Source organism: Macaca thibetana, chromosome 4 (assembly GCF_024542745.1).
Source record: "Macaca thibetana thibetana isolate TM-01 chromosome 4, ASM2454274v1, whole genome shotgun sequence".
In the NCBI taxonomy this organism is placed as follows: Eukaryota; Metazoa; Chordata; class Mammalia; order Primates; family Cercopithecidae; genus Macaca; species Macaca thibetana.
The window spans coordinates 111,704,337-111,731,797 of record NC_065581.1 but is presented as its reverse complement, the minus strand read 5'-3'; the positions used below and the strand labels follow the sequence as shown (position 1 = coordinate 111,731,797).

Below are 27,461 nucleotides of genomic sequence, written 5' to 3'. Positions count from 1 at the left end.
ATAGAGCAAAAAGCAAACCAAATTGCTACAATAAAGTATAAAACTAATCTAATCTTTTGTACAAGTTCTTTTTGGTCAGAGGTATAATTTCTAAGACTTCCAATGTAGGGTTTAAAGAGTGCTACAATTCACACCATTTAAAAGGAAGCAAAGATAACGAATTCTGAAATTGGTTAAATGACTCAAAGGTGATGAGTCAAACCGTTGACTAAAACTTTTTTTTCAGGAAATATGAAAGTCGAAAGAAAAGCAATATTTAATACATGATTTAACATAGTATATGCTGTTAACTATATATGTAAATCATAAAATCATTATTATAATAGACTTGGAGTACTTAATCTGTATCCCTAAAAGCTTATACATCCAAGTTGTTTAAATAACTTTTTGAAGGGGAAGTTCTCATTAAGAAATTAGAAGAAAGTCTTATATCTAGGATAGCCTTGTATTTAGGCAACCTCAGTTTTTGACCATCAAAGAAAATATTAAGATCTTGCAGTCTGGTGGATATGAAAGAATCAGGTATATTCTTTTTTCATCCCACTCTAGGAATAATGTCAGCTCTGTTACATCCTCTGAAATTGATGGCTGGAATACGTGTTTTTCCCTTGATTTATTTTTGTGCAGAGAGAAGGCAGAAAGCCCTTTGATATCCTAGTGAAAGTGGGGGTGGGGGCAGAGTGGGACTCAAAACAGAATCCTAAAATGTCAAGGAATCTCTATGGGGCCCTTCATCTTCAAAGAAACCTAACTGGGTCTCTGTAACTTACTCTTAGAAACACAAGTCTATCCTCTTTGTTTCAGAGCTAGGGAAGTTCAGTCTGAAATTCCATCGTTAAAAATAATTTTCAGTGGATCCCATGAAGATAGAGAGTAGAACGGTGGTTACCAGAGGCCAGGGAGGGTAGAGAGGAGAGGGGAAAAATAATTTGCTTTCACTGTGTATTTACATTTCTGCATTCACTGATATAAATATCCATAATTGACAACCCACATAAATTATCTGTGACATTTGGAACTTCACTTTGATACTTTTGTTTCAACATAGCTAACAACTTACTAGTTTATAAAAGTTTATCAAAGGCATCTAAATTGTCTTTTGAAGGCTTGAAAGAGTTCATTCCATTTCCAAAAAGTCTTAACACTCACAGCCTTACCAAAAAAAATGTACCAAACAATTAAAATGACAACTATTAGTCAAACATTTATGTAGTTTGCTGATTGACACCAAAACACTGCATGGTTAAAAACATTTCTAAGTATGAATAATCTACATCTTCCAGACCTCTGAGATTATATATTATCCTGTCACCCTCCCCTCATACACCCTCCCCTCATTCTAAAACTTTCATTCCACCCTTAAGTATATTAAGTCCCGTTCACCTGACTGATATACCAATGCCAAAGTGTTGTTTGGAGCAATGAAATCATATTTTACCCCAACCAAGGTGGTAGATATTTATCCAGAAGAAAATTGATGCAGGAAAATACCATTACTTCCCACTTTTCTCCAGCTTTCTGGCTTGGAAGAATCTTGGAAGTCATGTGTATTTCTGAGTTTAAGAAAGTTAAGACATTTAAACCCTCAGCCGGGCACGGTGGCTCACGCCTGTAATCCCAGCACTTTGGGAGGCCGAGGCGGGCAGATCACGAGGTCAGAAGATCAAGACCATCCTGGCTAACAGGGTGAAACCCCATCTCTACTAAAAAGTACAAAAAAATTAGCCGGGCGTGGTGGCGGGCACCTGTAGTCCCAGCTACTCGGGAGGCTGAGGCAGAAGAATGGCGTGAACCCGGGAGGCGGAGCTTGCAGTGAGCCGAGATCGCGCCACTGCACTCCAGCCTGGGCGACAGAGCGAGACTCCGTCTCAAAAAAAAAAAAAAAAAGAAAAGAAAAGAAAAGAAAAGAAAAAAGAAAAAGACATTTAAACCCTCTGTGTTAACATATACAGCAGTCAATGATTATTCAGCCTACCTTCAGGATCTAGCAGTCTTGGGATCCCCAGTTCCGTTTCGGCGATAGTGAAAGCATCCTCCAGATTTTCTCGGTTGGATCTGCCTTTCACTTTCTCCAAGTCCACCAGTTCGGGTCGAATGGCATGAATAACTGAATGAAAGGCAACCCCGCTTCTCCAACTCTTCCCAAAATCTTTTACTTCTATTCCAGTCTGCCTTTGTGTTATAAAAACATAAAATGATGTCACATTCTGAATAGATACAAGGACTTTCTTCAAGGCCTCATGCAAAATCCAGTGCTTTTCACCAACAATATGCAGAGAACTGTATCAGTTCATTGTGTTTGAGAAAAATTAAGGAAAACAAAATTTTTAGGGGGTAACAAGATAAGATGTCGAAATTCCAGTTCTATATTTAGAGATTTCTATGTTGGATTTTTCGGTAATTAAGATAGTTAATTTAAAGCATATTTTTACATTCATTTTATAAAGAAAAATCAATTTAGAGAAAAATGCTGAAAAATTTTAAGAAAACAAATTATAAAGATGCCAAAAGTGATAGTAATTAACCACTGTATATTTTTTGTAGAGAGATCTAACACGTTTCTAATGGGAAGCAGCACTGTGTTGTACACAGGTTATTACAGACTAAGATAATGTGGCTGAATGCTTTCCAATGCAATAGAACAGACAAATGCAAATATTGCAATTATATCTCTCAAGTGTTCACAAGGGACCCTGTATTCCACCTAAATGCAAACAATAATTCCAATTACTCCACCAATAAAACTGTTCGTAAACTCCTTTTTTGTAATTGTCTTGAGGGCAAAGCCCTGGTGGTAAATCTTTTTTCTTTGGTGGTGGATTTGATTAACTCAAAGCCAGTTATTAAGAAACTGATTTCAAGTTAGTAGTCATATTTTGCCTTTGGAAAGCAGAAATGAGGCAAGTTCATAATGAATGATTTTTTTTCTACATGTAATTTATCAATTATAAAAGCAGTTCCGAAAACAGAGTTGTAAAGATGATTTTGAGCATTAGCTGTACCCCTTGATTAAGTGGAGGGCCTGCAAATATGATCACTTAATTAGGGAACATTCAATGGATAAAGTCATCTGGTCATCTGGTAGTTTCTTTTTAAAAAGTTAGTCTCATTAACCTTATAGTTGTTGCTAAATAAAGCAAAAATATCACTCAAGTAATTTTTACTAAAATTTCAAAATTTTCATGAAAAATACAACCTGAATGGTATGCTGATTAATATAACAAGTTTATAAATGTCCATTATTATTACTATTATTATTATTATTATTGAGACAGAGTCTCACTCATTCTGTTGCCCAGGCTGGAGTGCAGTGGCACAATCTTGGCTCACTGCAATCTCCACCTCCCAGGCTCAAGGGATTCTTGTGCCTCAGCCTCCCAAATAGCTGGGATTTCAGGCATGTGCCACAACACCTGGCTAATTTTTGTATTTTTAGTAGAGACAGGGTTTCATCATGTTGGCCAGGCTGGTCTCAAATTCCTGGCCTCAAGTGATCCACCCGCCTCGGCCTCAAAAGTGCTGGAATTACAGGTGTGAGCCACCGCGCCCAGCCTATCCTTAAATTTTATTGCAGACAACTTCTCATTCACTTTAAAACATGTTTTACCAATGTACACTGTTTGCATAAAATATATTATGCATCATTGAGCCTGATCATTGGCTTCATCTACAAATATCCTAAAAACAATTTTATGAGATTCCAGTAATTGTAAAGTAATCTTGAATCTTCTCTTAGTTATTTTCAAGCTTATTTCTCTGGTAGTATGGATATAATTTTTTTCAGCAGACAGCTGACATCCATGCAGGTTGAACAGTATGTCCTTTTTATCTATTCATTTGTAATCCATCTCTGACTTAATTTTATTTTTCTTTGCCCACATTTCCTCATTTAAAAATGTTTTTTTACCCTGTTAAGCCACTTCAAATTAGTTTTTAACAAAATTCAGTGGGGTGTAAATACATAATTAGTTAATAAATATTCACCATGTAATTAGCTATTTCTAATTTTCTTGAACTTGTTTATTGTTTTAGACATTTTCAAAGAGAAAGACATAATATGCTTTTCTAAATATTTACTATACTGAAATAATTAAAAACGTTTCAGCATGTTTTATTTCTTCTATATTTGTTGAAAAAATATATGTAGGTATACACACACACACACACATACACACGCTGTTTCCTATTACATCAGTTAAAGTCAGTTAAAGTAGTAGGTAATATTCCTTAAAAGTTTTAGTTTAAACCTCTTATTTGAGTATTTTAGATACAAACCCAAAGAAAACTTAGACACACCATTTAAAGAAGTGATGAAGGGTGACCAATTTATAAGCATTTCTGACCTCTAATATGTATTTACTTCAAGTTACTTTGAATAACTATGGCTACACATATATTTATTTTGTTACCGTACTAATTTTTGTCCAAAAATATAATTGTTCTGCTTATATATGTGATAATAGGTATGTAAATGTAAGATATGCTATAACTTAATGCTTTTATTTCTGATAATATGTGCTGATAGTGGATGAAATTAGTTTTAAAAATTAGAGGACTTAACTATCATATGTTACTGAAACCATTTTTTAATTTATTTCTCAAATATTTTTAAACTTTATATGAAAACAGTGGATACATCCTGATAACTAGTTTAGTGTTTACTGGATGTTTTTATCATTTCCCACCATCTTCAATCTTATGAGTGTGATGAACTTCCAAACTAGAGTCCCACGAAATATTATGATTTTAGGAATAACATCACTCATACCTCAAAATGGATACAGATTCTAAAGTCTTTCACACATGTTAGATAATAAGTTGCTTGAAAAGTACATACCGGGATAGTATAAAAGGCAGTTTTTAGAAAAAATTATCAACGGTTTGGTAGCATCATGGAATCATGTGTTCATTACAGAATTTTTATGGCAGAGAAAAGTCATCACCCCAAACCTCTATAACTTATGCAGCTACAAAAGAAATGGATCTTATCGATTGCTCACGGGTGGAGAATCCTCAGGCCCAGGATTCTGGACATTGGCCTAGATAAGGAAAGTAAAACTTCCACTGATGTTACCAATATATAAGTTGTAGCAATGACTTTGAGCTGTCACCAGACTCTTGCACATCTTTGAAACCCAACATAGCATGCATGAAACTAAATTAAATGCTGGATAATTCCAACAGCATTAAATTTGAGTTTACTTCAAGCTACTGTTTTATTAAAAGAAAATCAATTTGTTTTTGGTTAATTTAATGCCGCACAGAATACCACCTTGACATTATTGCAAAGTTTAATTGCAATAGCATCGTGACACATCGCACGCAGTCACCAGTCTTCTCCCTACCCAGTTAAGTTGTAAGAGACATTAGTAATGCCACCGTGGATGCAATTAAACAGTGTTCCAACAATGTGGGAAGGGTTTTTTTAATTTCATTTCTACTTCAGATTCTAAAGTGCCATAAAGCTTTGTTTTCAGAAATATATTTGACTACAACTTGAATCATGAAAACATATCCCGAATTAGAAAACCAGCAACACACTTTAAAAGTTAAACAAAACAACATAAATTAGTAACACTAATTACATCCTTTGTGTTTCTCTTTTTATTTTTTTCTTTTTGCTCTTCAAACACCTTAAAAATAGAACTCCCTATGTTTAGCACCTCAATATTTTATAATAAGTACTTGTTTACAACTATTTTCCAGAAGTAGAGAATCAAATTCAGATTAGATTTAAGCATGCAAAACAAGATAAAAAATGAGTAATTTTACATGACGTTTAGGAAAATCAAACAAAAGCATACTCTACATGAAAGTACTTACCTCGACCACATCAGACGGCAAAATACTTATATGGTCAACTGAAAACTCCATTGAAATTGCTATGAGAAAATACTTTTTGAGAGCACTCCTTTTCTTTTTTTCTTTTTTTTTTTTTCTTTTTTTTTTTTTGAGATGGAGTCTAGCTCTGTCGCTCAGGCTGGAGTGCAAAGGCGCAATCTTGATCTCAGCTCACCGCAACCTCCACCTCCCAGGTTCAAGCGATTCTGGTGCCTCAGCCTCCTGAGTACCTGGGTTTACTGGCACACTCCACCATGCCCAGCTAATTTCTGTATTTTTATTAGAGATGGGGGTTTCACCATATTGGCCAGGCTGGTCTCGATCTCCTGAACTCAAGTGATCTGCCTGCCTCAGCCTCCCAAAGTGCTGGGATTATAGGCATGAGTCACTGTACCTGTCTGAGAGCAGTCATTTTCTATCCACTATTATCATATAAATGCATACACATGTAAATTTATTATGCCTAGAGGAGAACCGAAAACTAGATGCAAATTCTCAGCTCACAAAGCTAGAGTTGACAAAAAAATCTACACTCTGGATAAAAAATGAGACCGAAGGAAAAAAATTTAAAAACTAAAATTGCTAGAAAGTTTCAGAACATAAAAAAAAAAATAATGTTTTTGGAATGTGTACCTTAGTTCACATTTTTCTTAAATAGAACATACTGGTCTCATGAAGAGATAACCAAGTTTAAACTTAGAATTTATTTATGTAAAGATTATTTAATAGGAGCAGAAACTCTAAACAATGACCTAAATAGAATTAGCCCTCACGCTACTCAAAATTTAGGATAAATCAGTTTAATTAATTGGGCCCAATAACATAAATAAAGAAAAAATTAATTTTATCAGAGCATTTTCCTAGAGTCTTAGTGGTGATTTGTGTTTATATCTCAATTCAAGGAAAGAGTGAAACAAGCACTAAAGCAAAGTCATTCATTCAAATGTCTCTTCACAGTTTGCAATCATTAGAAGGTGCAATTAGTAATACATTCATAACTCAAATTATTTATGGATTGCGAATTTAGACAAACTCTTATACTTACTTGCCAGCCGTGTACTGAACCCACTTTAATAAAGCCTTCTTAGCATTTCCTTGGATCTTGGTGGTCACCTTCCGTTTACTTGGTGGGCTGGGAGTCTCAGAGCTAACTATGCTGTCCACGGAGGATGCGCTGCTGGACAAAGACTGGAGCTGGGGCAAGTTGCTGGTCAACTCTTCGATCTGTTTGAGAGTTAAGAGCCAGCAAAAATAGAAGCATTACCTTTGTTATTATTTCCTCGGATGTTTTACTTTTCCACCTACAAATGAGTTATGTTAACACCCTTGACATTCCTGACAAAATGCAAGCTCTTAAAAGGCATGATTAATATTTTACTCCTCTTTGCACTTCCCATTCCACCCCAGCTGTATCTTACACACATATTTATAGAATACATGAATGAATTAATCAACTAAAACCTACTGGTTAGAACAATTATTCTGGATAAAATGGCAAGTTCATTTCTCTCCTTCATGTCTAAAAGGAGTTTAGAACTGCTCCCTTCCAAAGAAAACAGAAAAGTTTCCTGAGCTCCTTCTGCAACATATTTCATCTCCATTGTGAGGTGCTAACTTTTCAGATTGGGCACCTCTGCAGGAGTACTTTGGGATTTGAGGTTCCATGTGCAACAGCTTTGCAAAGGAGAAGAGGAAATTCTGCTACCAAAGAAACAATGTATGTGTGAAAGGTACATTTCTGCTAAGTTAAGGATCAACCCCAAAGATATGGCAAATGAGAGCATTATTAAAATGGCCACCACCATCTCCCTCCAAGACATTGCATCAACTAAAAAAGGAACTGTAGCACAATACCTGGAAATATAGAATAATGGTCCACATCAATCCAAGAACTATTGAGGGTCGGCCGTCAGCTATATCGGTGGAGTTAATGTTGACTAATTTAATCTGTTTAAAAAAGAGAAATTGTACTAGTAATGTACTAGAATATTACAACTCATTTAATTATGTAGCAATTAGGCCTTTAGTAGACATCAATACGCTCTGATCATGCCTATGTAATGGTACACGGGAGTAAGTAGAGTGAGGTATCGAAACAAGCACATGGTTTCAGTGAAAATTTCAGGGGGATTTGTTAGGTGTACAAAGTAAAAACTACAAAATGGATTTCAGAAACTTCTTTTGTTTAAGGTTGAAAAAATATAACATGCAGGGAATTACCAACAAAAATGCCAAACAGAAAAAAAAAATGTTATTCTTTATATTTAGAGGTTGACTGGAGCTTAAGAGAAACCGCAATGAGAAGTTTAAGAAGATGCACTTACTTTGAAGTTCGTTACCAAATAGCATGAAACTTATGCTCCCTTTTACCTATAAAAATCAGGAGTTAAGAATTCTAAAATTTGTACTAACCGGTGATCCTCTGTGCATGGACTGACATGAAAAACAAAGGGAGAAGATAATAGATATACATAAATCATCTTTCAAAATCAGCGTTATTTGTTCAAAGGGAATAAAGAGGTAGGTAGTCAGTTTAGAGCCTGACTGTGGTAATACGTTTTAAAGAAAAACAAAGGAAAGGCAAGAAATAGCAAAATAGAGACTATTAGCATTCAGTTCCCTACTTTTGGACAATGACATATAAAGCATTCAGGAGAGACGTCAATTCATGTACAATTGTCCCCAATTATTCATGCTAATGTTTTCCCAGCTACTACAAAGTTATTTGCTAAGTCCCCCAAAAATGGATTTATATGGTTAAATCTATCTCATTCAATTTCTATAACCTACCTTCAAAAACATCCTTTTAGTAATTATTAAACACAAATCAGAAACAATAATAATAAAGTACTCCTCAGACCTCTAGCTCAATAATTCTCAGCCAAGATTTCATGAAGTGTGTTATTAATAAAAAGCTCAGATGTTTGTACATTTTTTATTTAAAAAACTTTTGTCAGATGCAAAATCATTTCACAAATACTTTACTCCTGAAAGTTTAAATTTACTTGTTTTACATCACAGGGGTGGAGTAAAAGCTGGCACAAAAATTGTAAATGATTTGAGGTATGCCTATGGGATTTTTGTCTCACTGGTGAAGTTCATTCATCAGGTTCAATGACAGATAATAAAAATTGAGAACCGGCATAGATTATAAACTTGTATATCTACTTCTTTTGAATCAAGCAGTGTAAGACATTTAATATATGTTTGTGGAAAATAAAGAATACCAGGTTTTTTTTAACTTTTTGTGAAAGAATATACTATGATCTCTAGGATCGTTGTGAGAGCTTCATTTTACAACTTCTCCAGAATTTTCCCACATCCATTTTAGCATATATACACCAAACATTTATAATATATGCTAATATCCATAAGATTAATGCATTTCATAGGGGAAAATTGCTTCCTTTTCCTTGTGTATCATTTTTTAAAAAATGCTATTGAATATAATTTGAAATATCCTACCTCAACCCAGTTCCAACTGTACTTGGAATTGTACATTGTTAACATATTCAATTTATTACAGAACCTAAGGGTCTTTTGCCTAACTTGTGAAAAAAAATGTTTTTCATGATCATCTACCCTAAAATGTGTTTCACAATGAGTTTAGGGAGCACAGGTTGGTTTGTCTGTTTATTTAACCTCCCATCTCTTGCAAAATCCTATTGAATTTACAATACATTCTTAATAGCCTAGGAGGGTAGGATGGGCAATAGAGACACATCCAAAGAGACTGAAGAATTTCCAGAAGCCAGAAAGAAGATGGGACCATATTGACAGATAAAACCAGAGCAGAAGGATGTTGAGCCAGAGGTTCTCAAAGTGTGATTCCCAGAGCCACAGCAAGCACATGCCGTGGAAACTTGTTAGGGATGTATAGTCTGAGACTTCATCTTGGACCCATTAAACCAGAAACTAAGGAAGTGAGGCTCTGGAAAGTGTGTTAAAACCTTCAGGTGATTCTGATGCACATTAGTGCTTCAGAATGCTAGACTAGACCATTGTACCTGGCCCATGTAATCTGGAGAAGTCTGAGTTATAAGAAAGAGGCTTGAATTGAATGAATTATTATTTGTGTCCCTCCAAAATCCATATTTTGAAATGTAACTCCCAATGTGACTGTATTTGGAGAATGGGTCTTTAAAGAGATAACTGAAATTAAATGAGTTCATAAGCATGGGGCCCTAATCCAATAAGATTTTTTTTTTTTTAATTTTTTGAGATGAGTCTCACTCTTACCTAGGAGGGAGTGCAGTGGCATGAACTTGGCTCACTGCAACCTCCACCTCCCAGGTTCAAGCGATTCTCCTGTCTCAGATGGGATTACAGGCATGCGCCACCACGCCCGGCTAATTTTTGTGTCTTTAGTAGAGATGGGGTTTTGGCCAGGCTGGTCTCAGACTCCTGACATCAAGCAATCTAGCCACCTTGGCCTCCCAAAGTGCTGGTATTAGAGGAGTTAGCCACCATGCCAGGCCCAATGAGATTAGTGTTCTTAAAAAAGATGAAGAGAAACTATCATCAGAGTGAACATGCAACCTACAGAATGAAAGAAAATTTTTGCAGTCTATCCATATGACAGAGGGCTAATACCCAAAGAAAAAAACAAACAACCCCATCAAAAAGTGGGCAAAGGATATGAACAGACACTTCTCAAAAGAAGACATTTATGTGGCCAACAAACAAATGAAAAAAAGCTCATCATCACTGGTCTTTAGAGAAATGTAAATCAAAACCACAATGAATGGCAATCATTAAAAAGTCAGGAAACAACAGATGCTGGAGAGGATGTAGAGAATTAGGAACACTTTTACACTGTTAGTGGGAGTGTAAATTAGTTCAACCATTGCGGTAGACAGTGTGGCAATCCCTCAAGGATCTAGAACCAGAAATACCATTTGATCCAGCAATCCTATTACTGGGCATATACCCAAAGGATTATAAATCATTCTACTATAAGGGCATGTGCACACATATGTTTATTGCAGCACTATTCACAATAGCAAAGACTTAGAAACAACCCAAATGCCCATTAATGACATACTGGATAAAGAAAATGTGGCACATATACACCATGGAATACCACGCAGCCATAAAAAAGGATGAGTTCATGTTCTTTGCATGGATGAAGCTGGAAACCATCATTCTCAGCAAACTAACACAAGAACAGAAAACCAAACACTGCATGTTCTCACTCATAAGTGGGAGTTGAACAATGAGAATACATGGACACAGGGAGGGAAACATCATACACCAGTGCCTGTCAGGGGGTGGGAGACTAGGGGAGCTAGCATTTGGAGATACCTAATGTAGATGATGGGTTGATGGGTGCAGCAAACCTAACAAACCTGCATGTTCTGCACATGTATCCCAGAACTTAAAGAATAATAAAAAAAATTTTTTTTAAAAAACAATGAATACAAAAAAAAGATGAAGAGATGCCAAAGATTGATTTTTCTCTCCACACTCACACAGAGAAAATGTCACATAAGGATGCAAAGAGAAAGGAATTGTCACAAGCCAGTAAGAGACACTTCCCCAGAAAACAGTCCTGGGGCACCTTGATCCTGGACTTCTTACCCCCAAAACTCTGAAAAAAATTAATTTCTGTAGTTTAAGCCACCCAGTCTGTGATATTCTGTTATGGCAGCCAAAGTGGGCTGACACACAGCTCACAGATGTTTAAAAAAATATTTGAGACCAGGCACGGTGACTCATGCCTGTAATCCCAGCATTTTGGGAAGCGAAAGTAGGCTGATAGCTTGAGGTCAGGAGTTCAAGACTAGCCTGGCCAACATGGCAAAACCCCATCGCTACAAAAATACAAAAATTAGCTAGGCTTGGTGGCGCATGCCTGTAGTCCCAGCTACTCAGGAGGTTGAGGTAGGAGAATCGCTTGAACCTGGCTGATGGAGGTTGCAGCGAGCCAAGTTCATGCCTCTGCACTTCAGCCTGGGCAACAAAGCAAGACTCTGTCCCCAAACAACAACAACAACAACAACAACAACAAAAAACACAAGGAAGAAAAAAATTTGAATTATTTGGAAATAAATTTCAAAAACTCTCAGGAAAAATCCATATTACTAGCTTTTCTTGACAAATTTGAAAACTTAATGAATAAATCCATTACCGCTTTCCACTAGTTGCTTTCTACAATGAGGTATCAGGTTCCTCATTCTCAACAATAATGCAAGTAGTCAACTGCCTGTCTTATTTAATACGTAACTTAAAGGAATTTTAATCATTAATTACATTTTAACAAAAGTCCAGATGACTGGCTTTTCTTGGTAAATTAGAAAACCTGGGATCGCAGTTCTTGCAGTTCACTGAGGTTACTTTAGTTGGAACTATTTGCTCCCCTCTTCCAGACAGGACGCAGGACCACTCAGTTCTCCTGTTACCACACTTAGCCTGGTACTCACCTCATTCCTCTACATCATCTTTCTGGACCTCACAGGAACCTGAATTTATGGCCCCTATCTGCACTCTGATGGGCAGTAGTTGGCTCCCTGTATTACTGTTCTGAATGATCTACCTGACGCCTTGCTGGAGAAGGAAACTTGTGGAAAGTGGTGATGGATCTATTCACCAGAGTCACATTTACACATTTCTCATCAGATTCTTACATATGTTTTTTCAATAGCCCTGCAAATAAGAGAAAAGCTAAGGACATTGTTAGGGTTTCCCCAGTAAAATGAGGAATACCTTCATTATTCCCTAAGTCAAGCTAAATAAGAATAAAAGGACTAAATAAATGTCCTGTTATAAAAAGAAAAAAATTCCAAATGGAAGACAAAGTCAGTACAAAGATCAAAAGACAAATTTCTAAAAATATAATTGAGACATAAGTCTTAACTTGTAAAGATGTATGCTAAGATAATAAGTGAGAGTGCACTACAGAACCTTCCAAAAAAACTCATTACTTCCCACAGCCAAACATTTTGTGAGGCTATGGGATATAGAAGTGCAAGAGAGTGTGGCCAAAAAGAATGTTTCAGGGAGATATGGAGAGGGAGTGATTTTTAAAAGATTAAGAGACTTGTGGGGAAAAAATAGAAATTCTTTCATTTTGTTCTGATTCTCAAGACATTACTTTTGGTGCTTAGCAAATATATTTAAACTTTATTTTTTTATTACTTTGGGTTGTTCTGTGAAAATGGACATTGTGAAAACAAGTCTTCTTTACAAACAATGCCTTTCGTAGGTTAAGTTGTTAAAGTTTTCTCCAAGGCTTCCAAGTTAATAAGAGAAATTTTGTTTTTGTATTCCTGCCGATCAATATAACTCAGAATGAAATCGGACACTATTGTCATACAGCTGAAATGGGAGAATGAATGATCTGAAAAACTCTAACTTTGTTTTTCATTTTTATTTTTTTAAGAGAAAGAGTCTTATTCTGTCGCTCAGGCTGAAATGCAATCACAGCTCACTGTAGCCTTGACCTCCCAGGCTCAAGAGATCCTCCCACCTCAGCCTCTCAAGTAGCTGGGAACATAGGCACATGCCACCACATCTGGCTAATTTGTTTGTTTGTTTGTTTGTTTGTTTGTTTAGAGACAAGGTCTCACCATGTTGCCCAGGCTGGTCTCAAACTCCAGGGCTCAAGCCATTCACCTGCCCTTCCCTCCCAAAGTGCTGGGATTACAGGTGTGAGCCATTGCACCCGGTCCTGAAAAACTCTAAATATCCTGTTTAACAAGGCTTCATTCAGCTTTCGATGAAAATTAATGAAAGGTGAGCAGAAAGAAGAGAAAACCTTCAATAAGAATGAGATTAGTGTGATATGGAAATACTGCCTGATATTGCATAAGAAGCCAAAATTGTTTTTCACACTATCCTAATGCCTGGAATCTCTCTTGGGCATGAAGTTTGCACAACTGACTGAAATGTATACTGATTCATTGCATTACCAACTTATCAATAATGTAAATTATTTAAGGGCTAGAATCTAAGTTTTCTGTAAATTTGTATTTTCTAGAGTTCCTGTCTTATAGAAAGTCATCAATTAGACATTTGTAAAGTAATTGCATTAATTCAGTGCATATAAACTGAGAAGGAAATAACTGAATGGGTCTATTTTCCAGAAGTAATCTGGATCTCCATTTATAAAACTAGTTTTGGTATTACCAAGCACAGACTTCCTAAATTCCCACAAATTAGAAAAGGCTAAATGTAAGAGGATTGGTGCAACCCTGTTGGAGGGAAATATGGTAATATCTACCAAAATTACATGTGCATTTACCTTTTGACTTAGCAAGCACGCATCTAGAAGATACACCTCCAGTTATATGGAAGCACTTATGCACATAGTTATTAACTGCATCATTGTTTGTGTTTGAAATATGCTAGAAACAACCCAATTCCCATTCATAAGAGAGTGGTTGAATAAACAATGGCATATCTAGGCAACGGGACACTGTGTAACTGTAAAAATAGCAGAGAAATCACTATGAACTGATGTGGGGTGGTTTCCAGGATATACTGATAAGTGAAAAAAGCAAAATGCATCTATGGTATGCTATCCTTCAAGTAAGAAAGAAGGGAATATATGAAAACACATCTTATTTGTGGGGAAAAAAACGCAAAATATATGTTAGAAACTAGAGAGACTGGTTACCTAAAGGTGGGAGATGCAGCTAGAGGCAGGGAATGAGAATGGAGTAGTAGGGATGAGGAAGGGGTTTGACTTCTTTAAATATAGCGTTTATTATTTTAGAACCATAATAATGTCCCATTCTTCAAAACAAATAAAATTGACCAGGATGGCGGTGGGGCACAAAATAGAACACAAACAACAACAAATAAACCTATCTCTGTAACAAATGATGACATACTCCCACTGAAAGGGATGGGGAATAATAGAACTAATGTAAGAACATTTCAAAAATAGTTTTTTGACTGGATACTGTAATGCTAAAGACAAAAAAAAAAAAAAAAAAAAAAAAAACCTATATACAAATCCTGTTCTCTAGTTTGTAAATCTGTTTCTCACAGGGGCATGGGTTAGTGACATACTCATCACTAAAAGGAACAAAGCCTCTTTAAAGAAGTGGTTGATTCCAGGACTGGGGCAGGGAAAATATAAGAAAAACCTGGAATATTTGTAGTTCTAGCAAATAAAAAAATGCTTGAAAAATTATAAGCCCATATCAAAAAGGTACAGGTGCCAGCCTGAAGGAGCTCTTAGTGGTCAAAGCTAGAAAAATTTGAGTGACAAAATAATAACAATGATTATAATGATGGATTTTAACTACCTAACAAAATAAATATACATGTGTCCCTACTGGAATAAATAACTGAATAAATAAGTAAATTGTGGGGGAGGACATCTTTTTCGTACAGAACAATTCCAATCAATAAATACAGAAGGAATGAGGAAAATAGAAAATCACCATTAGGCAAACAGCACAGAAATAATTACTGAAGGCAATGGATACTAAAATCAGTGAGCAAAATTTGAGGAAAAGCAGAAACTTGGCATAGTCTCAATTACCTCCCCTAAGTTATTTCCCAACTATAAAGGGAAAAACAGCGACTCTACCGTAGGAAATCATGGCAGACACCACATTGCCAAGTATTCAAAGTTAATGTAACCAGTCATAAGACATATCAGCACCCTATATTTACTGACATGGTGCACTGGGAAGAACATGACATAACTTTCTTGGGATTTTTTCCAGAAATGTATACACTCAACCTAATCATGAGAAAATATCATGCAAACTGAAATTGAGAGACATTATGCAAAATAACTGACCAGCAGTTATCAAAAGTGTCAAGGTCATGAAAGACAAGGAAAGAAAGAAGACCTGTCATAGAATAGAAGACATAACTAAACACAAGATGTAATTCCAGAGTGGATCCTGGAACAGACACAGACAATAGGGGGAACACTGATGAACTTGGACTAATGTTTATGTTTTAGTTAATAGTATCATCCCAATTTTAATGTCCTTACTTTGATAATTATACTATGGTTATGTAAGCTCTTAACACTAGATGCTGAAATGAACTGTAGAAATAAAATTTCTTTTTTTGCAACTTCTCCATAAATCTAAGAGTATTTTACAATACAGTGACATTATTTGTCTATGCTGTATAGACTACACGCAGTGTTTTGATCTACAGTCAATACTGAAAACATAAGTATGCCCATACCTTCTTCCTTGGTGTTTTGTTTTTGTTTCTCTCTTACCTTTCTTCCTTCGAGGAACTTGAGTGCCGTACCAATGTTAGCCACAGCATGGATTCGCTTCATCCGGCGTCCTTGTTCACAAGGCTGTAAAGAGAGGGGGGGAAAAAGGAATAAGACAAAATCTGCATATTAAAATGTTAGTTATAAGATCTATTTAAATGGATTAAAAATATACTTGAAGAATATTCAAAAGCAACCAAGATTGTTCACTTTCTATAAAGATTAGCAAATACATAAAGGGGTGTTCCCCATGGCACTCTGAAGATATACTAATTCACTCAATAAGAGCATTCATTCTCAGATTATCTGTTAATGCATTTGCCTTTTAGTTTTCTCTATGTCTAAGAGCAGAAATGCACAGAACTCCTACATTATCTACTATCACAAAACTCCTATGTTATCTACTGAGACTATCACTCCTATAAGTTAGCAAAGCATGTATATGAAAAATATTCTTAGTCACTCACCATTTTTTCAGTCATCCAAACATGCAAAGAGACTAACATTAATAGTGACATTTCTTGATTTGAATGACCAAAATACATGGGGGCACAAAAACCAAAGTTAAGAAATAGGATTCTGAGAATGAAATAGTGTGTTCTGGTACATGGATACTCAAAATTATGTTTAAGTTACCAAAATTTATTGTGTACTTTCTCTGCACCACACTGTTAATTTGAAAACTAAAAATTTCAATGAAGTAGATATTGTAAGCCTCGTTTACATTTACAGGAAGTATGCTGTAAGGCTGCATAGCTGGTAAATTGCTCTCTTCCCCAAATGAGAAAACCCTAGAGCTCTAAATGATCTCTTATTAAAATTGAAAACCAAGTATCTTTTCATTTCCAAGTAATAGTGTGCCAGGTAGTAATTTTTATGATATGATTTTAAAACAAATATATAAATACAAGATATATTTCTAAAGCAAATACATAAATAGAAGATATTTTTAAATTTTTACTTATTCTTTACTGAGACCTCTGTTAGACATGACACAGTCTCATCATTGTTCTGTGCACAACCCACTTCTTTAGTTTATTAGTTATTTTAAAAAATGTAAACACACCCAGAATGTGCAACCTAAAAGAACTAAGGACCCACAACGAAGTATGAAAGCCATATCCCGAAATATGACCACCATTAATCCCATCCTCCTACGTGACCACACCGAGGGCACCCGTCACACTAACTCCAGTCCAGTGTTTGCCTTTTTATAGAGATTATTTCTTTCACATGCTTTCTTAAAAAGAATGCTTACTTTTTATCTTTATATGAAGAGCATAACTGTATTAATCTTTTCAGACCTACTTTTCCACATAACATTATATTGCTAAGATTCATCATATCATTGCCTTTCACTGTATTTCATCCATTTCAAAAGCTATATAATGTGCTATTTCTACACCCTCCTTCTGATATGAATGTGCTATTTCCAGGTTATTGATATTTTGGTATGTTGATAGATTATTCTTGTACTTCTCACCTTTTGTACAAGCACAGTTTCTCTTGGACACGTACCTAAGAGTAGAATTGCTGAGTCAAAGGGAATATGACTTGAATTTATATCCAAACTATCCTAAAATGGTTGCACTACTTTTTACTCTTATCAGCACTGCAAAAATAATCCCGTTAATCTGTATCCTCCCCACCGTTTGATTTTGGCAGATACCTTAAACATATTTTTTTCAATTGAATGTATGTAAAATGTATATGTACTCTTTTCCATTGCAGTTTGCATTTACATTTCCCTGATCAACAGCAATAGGGACTTCTCTTCCTCTGTTCATTGGTAATGTGTATTTCTTCTGTAAAATGCCTTTTCACATCTGTTGTCCAGGTTTTCCTTTGGGCTGTTTGCACCCATACTGTTTTGAAGATGTATTTTATATATTCTTGATTTAATCCTTTTACAACATGAATTGTGAATATCTTCAACAAGTTTGTAACTCCTGCCACTTTTTAAAAAGGTTTTTAATTTTTAAGATATTCTTAATTTTAATATATTAAATATAGCAATCTTTAGTCAATATTTTTTGTGTCTTATTGAATAATTGTTTTCCTATCCCTGTGTCTAAAAGATATTCACCCATGTTTTCTACTAAGAGTTGAAAGTGTTACTGTCAGTAGGTCCTTAATTCATGTAGATTTAATTTTTGTATAGGCCATGAAATAAGAATTCAATTTTACATTTTTCTGCTAGAATGAACTTCATTTCCTGTTTCATTTTTTTATTTCAATAACTTTTAGGGTACAATTGGTTTTTGGTTACATGAAGGAATAATATAGTGGTGAAGTCTCAGATTTTAGTGCACCTGTCACCCAATATTTAGTTTTTGATCCTTCACCTGTCTCTTACCCTCATCCTTCTGAGTCTCCAAAGTCCATCATACCATTCTATATGCCTTCATTGTACACATAGCTTAGCTCCCACTTATAAGTGAGAACATACAGTATTTAGTTTTCATTCCTGAATTACTTTGCTTAGAATAATGGCCTCCAGCTCCATCCAAATTGCTTCAAAAGACATTATTTCATTCTTTTTTACGACTGAGTAGTATTCCATGGTTGTATGTATATTACATTTTCTTTATCCACTCATTGGTCAGTGGCCACTTAGGTAGGGTCCATATCTTTGCAATTGTGAATTGTGCTGCTATAAACATCCGTGTGCAGATGTCTTTGAAATAATGACTTATTTTCCTTTGGGTAGACACCCAGTAGTGGGACTGTTGTATCAAATGGTAGATCTACTTTTAGTTCTTTAAGAAACCATATTTTTTTTTTTTTTTTGAGACAGAACCTCGCTCTGACGCCCAGGCTGGAGTGCAGTGGCCTGATCTCGGCTCACTGCAAGCTCCGCCTCCCGGGTTCACGCCATTCTCCTGCCTCAGCCTCCCCAGTAGCTGGGACTACAGGCGCCCGCCACCACGCCCGGCTAATTTTTTGTATTTTTAGTAGAGATGGGGTTTCACCATGTTAGCCAAGATGGTCTCGATTTCCTGACCTCGTGATCCGCCCGCCTCGGCCTCCCAAAGTGCTGGGATTACAGGCGTGAGCCACCGCGCCCGGCAAGAAACCATACCATTTTTCCGTAGAGGTTGTTTTAATTTACATTCTCACCAGCAGCTTATAAGCGTTCCCTTTACACCACTTCCATGCCAGTATCTATTGTTTTTTGACTTTTTAATAATGGCGATTTGGAAGGGTAAGGTGATATCTCATTGTGGTTTTAATTTGCATTTCCTTGATGATTAGTAATGTTGTGCATTTTTTCATGTGTATTACTCATTTGTATATTGTTTTGAGAAATATCTATTCATGTGATTTGCCCAATTTTTGATGGTATTGTCTTTTTCTTGCTGATTTGTTTGAGTTCCTTGTAGATTCTGAACACTAGTCCTTTGTCAGATGCATAGTTCACAAATATTTTCTCCCATTCTGTGGGTTGTCTGTTTACTCTGATGATAATTTCTTTTGCTGTGCAGAAACTTTTTAGTTTAATTAGGTCCATTTATCTATTTTCATTTTTGTACATTTGCTCTTAGGGTCTTAGCAAAAAATTATTTTCCTAGGCCAATGTCCAGAGACTTTTTTCTAGTTTTTTTTCTAGAATTTGTATGGGGTTTCAGGTCTTAGATTTAAGTATTTGAGCCATCCTGAGTTGATTTTTGTATAAGGTGAGTGATAGAGGTCCAGCTTCATTCTTCTACATGTGACTATCCAGTTTTCCCAGCACCATTTATTAAACAGGATGTCTTTTCTCCAGTTGATGTTTTTGTATTCTTTGTCAAAGATCATTTGATCCTAAGTATTTGACTTTATTTCTTAGTTCTCTATTCTGTTCCATTGGTCTATGTATCAACTTTTATAACAGCATATCATGCTATGTTGGTAACTATAGCCTTGTAGTATAATTTGAAGTTAGATAATGTGATGCCTCAGATTGTTCTTTGTGCTTAGGATTGTTTTAGCTCTTTGGGGTCTTTTTTGGTTCCATGTGAATATTAGAATTGTTTTTTTTTCTAGTTCTGTGAAAAATGATGTTGGTATTTTGACAGTAATTGCATTGAATCTGTAGATGTCTTGGGGCAGTATTGTCATTTTCACAATATTGATTCTTCCAATCCGTGAGTGTTTCCATTTGTTTGTGTCATCTGTGATTTGTTTCAGCAGTGTTTTGTAGTTCTCTTTGTAGAGATCTTTCATCTCCTTGATTAAATATAGTCCTAGAATTTTTTTTGCAGTTATTGTAAAAGGAATCGAATTACCGATTTTATTCTCGGCTTGGTTGCTGTTGGTGTATAGCAGTGCTACTCACTTGTGTACACTGATTTTGTAACCTGAGACTTTATTGACTTTGTTTTTCAAATCTAAGAATTTTAGAGGAGTCTTTAGGGTTTTCTGGGTATCCAGTCATTTCATCAGCAAACAATGATAGTTTGACTTACTCTTTTCCAATTTGGATACCCCTTATTTCATTTTCTTGCCTGATTGTTGTGGCTAGGACTTCCAGTAATATATTTAAAAGAAGTGGTAAAAGTGAGCGTTCTTGTCTTGTTCCAGTTCTCAAGGGGAATGTTTTCAACCTTTCCCCATTCACTATGATGTTAGCTGTGGATCTGTCATATATGGCTTTTATTATTTTGAGGTATGTCCCTTCTATGACTAGTTTGTTGGACTTTTTATCATTAAGAGATGCTAGATTTTATCAAATGCTTTTTCTGCATTTATTGAGATGCCCATACAGCTTTTGTTTTTAATTCTGTTTTTGTGATGTATCACATTTATTGACTTGCATATGCTAAACCATCCCTGCATCCCTGCAATGAAACCCACTTGATTATGGTGTATTATCTTTTGATAAGCTGTTAGATTCAGTTTGCTGGTATTTTGTTGGGGGTCTTTGCATTTATGTTCATCAGGGATATTGACCTGTAGTTTTTTTGTTGTTGTTGTTATGTCATTTCCTAGTTTTTGTATCAGGTTGCCACTGGCTTCTTAGAATGAGTTAGGGTGGATTCCCTCTTTCTTAATCTTTTGGAATAGTTTCAGTAGGATTAAAACCAATTCTTCTTTGAAAGTCTGGTAGAATTCAGCTGTGAACCCATCTGGCCCTGGGCTTTTTTTGTTGGCAATTTTTCTATTACTGATTCAATTTTCACTGGTTGTTTTTAGTCTGTTCAGGGTTTCTATTTCTTCCTGATTTAACCTAGGAGAGTTGTGTGTTTCCAGAAATTTATCCCTTTCCTATAGATTTTCTAGCTTGTGCGCATAGAGGTGTACATAGCAGTCTTGAGTAATGTTTTGTATTTCTGTGGTGTTGGTTGTAGTGTCTCCACTATCATTTCTAATTGAGCTCATTTGAATCTTCTCTCTTCTTGGTCAATCTAGCAAATGGTCTATCAGTTTTGTTTATCTTTTTAAAGACCCAAGTTTTTTGTTTCATTTATCTTTTGTATTTTCTGTTAGTTTTTTCAATTTCATTCAGTTCAGCACCAATCTTTGTTATTTCTTTTCTCCTACTAGGTTTGGATTTGATTTGCTTTGGTTTCTCTAGTTCCTTAAGGTACGATGTTAGATTGTCAATTTGTGATTTTTCATACTTTTTGATGTAGGAATTTAGCACTATAAACTTCCCTCTTAGCACTGCTTTTGCTGTATCCTAGAGGTTTTGATAACTTGTATCACTATTACCATTCATTTCAAATAATTTTTAAATCTCCATCTTGAATTCATTGTTAATCTAAAAATCATTCAGGAGCATACTGTTTAATTGCCATGTGTTTGTTTAGTTTGGGGGTTCCTTTTGAAGTTGATTTCTAGTTTTATTTCACTGTGGTCTGAGAAGATACTTGAGGTAATGTTGACTTTTAAAAATTTTATTGAGACTTGTTTTGTGACTTATCATATGGTCTATCCTGGAGAATATTCTATGTGTTAATGAGAAGAATATATATTCTGCAGTTCTTTGGTCGAGTATTCTATAAATATGTGTTAGGTCCATTTGTTCTGAGTGTAGTTTAAATCCACTGTTTCTTTTTTTACTTTCTACCTCAATAATCTGTCTAGTGCTGTCAGTGAAGTGTTGAAGTACCCCACAATTATTTTGTTGCTGTCCATCTACTTTCTTAGGTCTAATAGTAACGTTTTATGAATCTGGAACCTCCAGAGTTATACACATATATATTGAGAATTGTAATATCTTCTTGTTGAATTTGTCCTTTTATCATTACTTAATGACCTCCTCTGTGTTTTTTTACATTGTTTCTTTAAAATCTGTTTTATCTGATGTAAGAATAGCTACTCTTGTTCACTTTTGGTTTCCATTTGCATGGAATATTTTTTCCACTCATGTATCTGGAGTTTATAAAATTCCTTAGGTGAGTCTCTTGAAGAAAGCAAACATTTTGGTTTGTCATTTTGTTATCCATTCTGCCAATCTGTATCTTTTAAGTGGAGCATTTAGGCCATTTATGTTCAAAGTTAATATTGAGATGAGAGGTTGTGTTCCAGTCATCATGTTGATTGTAACCTACTTTATTAGTTATGTTATTGTTTTATAGACCTTGTGAGTTTTATGCTTTCAAGAGGATCATATCTACCTTCTGTTTCAAGGTTTAGAATTCCTTTTAGCATTTCTTGTATGACTGGTCTGGTAGTAACAAATTCTCTCAGAATTTCTTTGTCTGAAAAGACTATTTCTCCTTCATTTATGAAATTTAGTTTTGCCGGATACAAAATTCTGGGTTGACAATTATTCTTTTTCAGGAGGCTAAAGATAGGACCCCAATCCCTTCTAGCTTGTAAGGTTTCTTTTGAGCTGTTCCAATTATTGAACAGTTCCCCACTCTGCACACCCATATCTGATATCCACCTTTGACATATACTAAAATTCCTTCATGCCTTGGCTTGTTTCTGGACTCTATGGTATTTGTCAGTATGCTCATCTCTGTAAAAAGACCACACTGTCTAAAGTGATATAGCTTCATTGTAAGATCTGATATCTAGTAGGACAAATACTTTCTTCCTGTTTTTCTTCTTCAGATGTATCCTGCTAAGTGAGAAAGACACAAACATTTATTGTATTGTTCCACCACATATGTGCATCTATTTTCACACAACTTAACCTATAATTATTATTATTATTATCCCTATTAGGCTATAATCTCTTTGAGAGCACTGACTATATCTCATTCATCTGTGTTTTTCTTAGAGGGCACAAGATAGTGCCTTATCCATAATAGGGACTCTAGGAATGTTAGTTGAATGATTATTAGACAATGACAAATACCACTGGAGAATTGAGTTCTACTCTAAATATATGATCAATGACTAACAGAGTCACCTGGTGGACATGCAGGGAAATCTGACACTCAAGATTTTCTGAGCATCCATCATTCATTTCTAAATGGATTATTACCCTTCTCTTGAAAGGAAAAGTGTTCAGGAGTCTTTTGCAAAAATACTATTCGGAAGGTTAACAACATAGATAAAAAAGAAGTTTCTCTGCAGCCCTTAATCTCTATTCATATTGCTTCTATTGTTTCTAATGTTTCAATAGTAATTCCTCATGTTCTTAAAAACAACTCTTAAGTGCAGTGTTAAATTTAGTTTTCCTATGTTTATGTGCAATTGCAGCTAAGTAATTACTTATCCATTCAAAGAACAAATGTTTCACAAATAATATTCAAGGGATGTAGAAAAATCCAAGGATAAGAATTGTAATTTTTTATAACTCCCTAATACCTTAAATAAAATCATAGACAAGGGAGTCACAATAGGCTACTAAAGGGTATTAGGATATTGAAATTCCACTCTTACCCTAAGATGCTGGCACAATATAAAGGATGTGAAGCCATTTGGTCACATTTCTCAGATGATCATAATCAGATCCAGAATCCTGACCTATGTGAACTGTGACATTAAGTATAGGGTTCTCAGTAAGGTTCTATTGCACAATCACATTCCTGAACAATATTAACACTCCTAAGGGAAACACTCTTGCCCATATTGTCCCTTTGAAAAGCTCTAAAAGAATGCCTAGGATGCTCAGACCTTTAAATGATGCTCTTCATCTTAGTGTGGTCCTGAACAATAATATATACATGTAAAAAAATTAAATAACATTTGCCACAGCATATTTATAATTTCAGAATGATTTTATTTTATGTAATTCAGACTCTTGAAGAATTCAATATAAATAAATAATAAAGGTTAAATCAGAAACTGCTGTTCTATGCACCAGTTTCCCTACCTGTTAAATGAGAATGCTAAGATTTTTTTCTGAAATTCCTGCTAGCTTTAAGATCCCATAATTCTAACTATATCTGAATGAGTAGGGTACTTAAAACAGTAGTAGGATTGTCATGTCAAAAATATATGCTTTTTTTCTAGAATAATTTAGCCTGGCAGTTAAATGCCCATCAAGATTTCTGTATACTATATTCTACTGTCAAGTATAACGGCAGATTGTAATGACACTTAGAATGACACATAAACTTCTTGAATATCCACATGAATATTCATATAAAGATTCCTTTACCCATCAAGAAAATAGCTTAATTCAGGAGGATATATCTAAATGGCCAGTTATATCAGGTAATCAAGAGAGTATGTATTTCAGTCTAACAACTCCCACATCCTAATGCTTATCTAGTATCTTTAGCTCATGCATATGCCTATACACATTCCAAATTGCCTGTTCATCTATGTCTAGCTTAATTTCTTCCAAAGCAGAGCTTGAGACAAGCTCTTGGGTGCATGTAGCTTACTAGGGAGGTGATCCCAGGTAGCAAGAATAAGGATGTGTGGAGAGAGAGATGGGGAAGGAGCAAAAGCTAACAAAGGATGTGCTACTGAGGGTTACTGTTATTGGCAACTGGAACTCAATCCCACTGGTGACCCTACAGGAACTCTATAAGACATGTGTAAAACATGCCTCAGAATCACCTGTCTCAGAATTACCCTAAGAATTTTAGGGTGGAGCATTTATTCATAGACTCCCATATCCATTGGTTGAGGGTCCCTTGGTACCACTAACTCCCCAAAACTTCAAAGCTGCTCTGTGCAACTTGTGCCTTTAATAAAAGCCCTGAGGCAGAAAGCCAGACAGATAACTACCAGTGCTTGAAGAAAGAAGCTGTCAGAGTATATGGGAATGTCTACCACTGATGTAGCTGAGATGAGACACGGGGTGCCAGAAGCATCTGCTACCTGGGAATCCAATTACATAAATGACTGATACAAAATTATTACCAGTTTGTTTTTCAACACACAATTCTTATAAAAGCTATTTGAGGGATCCCTGTACAAAATGAATGGAAATTAATTTTAAAGAGGTAAAAATCCTCTTTTAAAAACTTAGTTATCCAAGTAATAATGACTGTGCCGTTATTGCCAAGATACAAGTGATAAAGAAAAAAAGGGACTTTCAATTTTGGACTCTGTGTCTAGTGTGTTATCTAACGTCTTGAAGATTTTTTCCTGAATTCCTTTTTCCAAATTATGGTAAACATTATTTATAAATAATTTATGTTTATGAACTACTTACTGCTCTACTACTCTGAAATGAAAAAGAGATAAGCAAGAAAAACTATTTTATTATTTGACAATGTAGAAAATACACTTTCTAGCACACTGTTAATGTTGTTTTTCACTCTGCTGGTTCCACAGCACATAAAAACAACTCTGAACAGGTTGTTCTTGCTACAAATGATGGATGATGGATGATGTCAACAAGAATATGAAAAATGCCGCACTGGTTTCCAGCTTAATTTTCAACAAACAACTATATAAATACACAGATATGGACCAACATTTCTTTCTAAATGGAAGACAAACACTTAAAGTGAGGGATTTGGTAATTTGCAACTAGCTTCTTGTATACCATATAGATACAATGGTTAATCATGTTAAGTTACTGATGAAGTTCTTTACTCTTAATTGTCCGGTTGTTATTATAAACATAACGTTTTAAATGCACTAGGGATTTGCAAGAACAAGAAGGGAAATATATTCCTTGCACCTAGAAGTAGAAGTGCAAGCAGACCAGTGTTTCCAGTATACTACCCACCACAACAAATAACTTTCTTTTAGATGGGCAGCACATCTTAGCACTCTCAACTCCACAGTCCCCAAATTCCAAACGGAAACAATTTGACAAGTATGATAACATAAAAAAATTCTTACCAGCTTCTGCCCAGACAGGACCTCCAGAAGGGCAAGCAGTTTAACACCATCTTTCATGTCTTCAAAAAGATCATCCACCACCATTGGAGGTTTCCGCTGTAAAAGCAAAGAGGAATAAGTGCAGAAAATATCTCTTCCCTCTCTGTTTCTCTCTTTCTCTCTCTCTGTCTCACCTTTGTTACTTATGGTGGTGCAATTTGTAGGAGAGGCTTCTATATACTTTAATTCTTTATTTTGGATTGAGTTGCCAATTGCCTTTTGATGACTGTGAGAATAAAACAATCCAGTGGAGATAAAACTCAATATTCAAAAACCTCAGAAGATTTAATGCTTGAGCCTTAATGTATGTACCAGCTTCTTTCTAGAAAGTGATTTTTGAAGGGCAGGATGTTGTGGGATAAGGCAAGGAAAAAAGGGTACTATCAACCTAAAAGATAGGAGAGAGATTATAGTGGGACATAAAAGCAGAGCAACAGCTGCATGGACCAACCTCAGCCTCACTCTGTGCAAGCCACACTGCTGGGGCTTAATAAGGTGCAGCCCTTCTATAGGACATTCTCACCATAGCAACCTCATTAGCTCAGTGATCTGCTGGAGGAGCACTGTTGGCATAGCTAAGGTTGCAGGTTCAATCTTCCCGTGGGTTAGTTAGTTGTTACGTTGTGTTTTACAGCCTGATGAATCTAGCAAAACTTCTTTCAGTGTGTCATTGAACCCAAAATATCATAAGCACAAGAGTACAGACAGATCAGTGCAAATCCATCACTGCTGCTGGAAAAATAAGCCAAAGCCCACATCTAATTCCTGGAGGATCTTTTTTTTTATGAAGGTTATTAAAATACTTAATATACTGGAATTCATCAAACATTGAATTAGGGTCTATCTTGGCTCAGAGAAAGTAAAGAAGCCATTGTGGCAATGTTGATGGTCTATAGAGGGGAGGTGTTCACTGATTTAGCACAGAATCAGAATTTGTTTTCCATTTAGCGTCTGATTTCAAACTTTATAGTTTTCTGATTCTTACTGAATCTTATTAAAGGCCTAATGCTCAATTCCTGACTTTCAGTTGTCTTTCTTTCTTTAAAAAGGATGTGTTCTATCTAAGAGGTTTAACACCAAATGTTTGGTTGAAATGTGACTTTTTTTCTCTACCAACTGATGTAGAGCATTATATTTCTCTTACGACTGCATGAATTATAATGCCTGAGCAGTACAATTCTAATTTAAAATGTATTTT

The 27,461-nt window shown here is 35.5% G+C and overlaps 1 protein-coding gene across 17 annotated transcripts in view; it reads right to left on the bottom strand.

Moving 5' to 3' along the window:
• The window catches only part of SYNE1 (spectrin repeat containing nuclear envelope protein 1), a 530,910-nt gene that overhangs the window by 390,593 nt on the left and 112,856 nt on the right, over positions 1-27,461 (bottom strand). For 14 of the 17 annotated variants that reach the window (XM_050786838.1, XM_050786854.1, XM_050786847.1 and 11 more), the window contains 6 exons: positions 26,225-26,320; positions 16,037-16,120; positions 8,254-8,274; positions 7,696-7,788; positions 6,887-7,065; positions 1,976-2,172 (listed from right to left, as the gene is read on the bottom strand). In XM_050786838.1, the coding sequence (XP_050642795.1) occupies positions 1,976-2,172; positions 6,887-7,065; positions 7,696-7,788; positions 8,254-8,274; positions 16,037-16,120; positions 26,225-26,320 (670 nt within the window). The remainder of the gene's footprint in view (positions 1-1,975; positions 2,173-6,886; positions 7,066-7,695; positions 7,789-8,253; positions 8,275-16,036; positions 16,121-26,224; positions 26,321-27,461) is intronic. The other 3 variants (XM_050786850.1, XM_050786843.1, XM_050786848.1) reach the window with 1 other exon arrangement.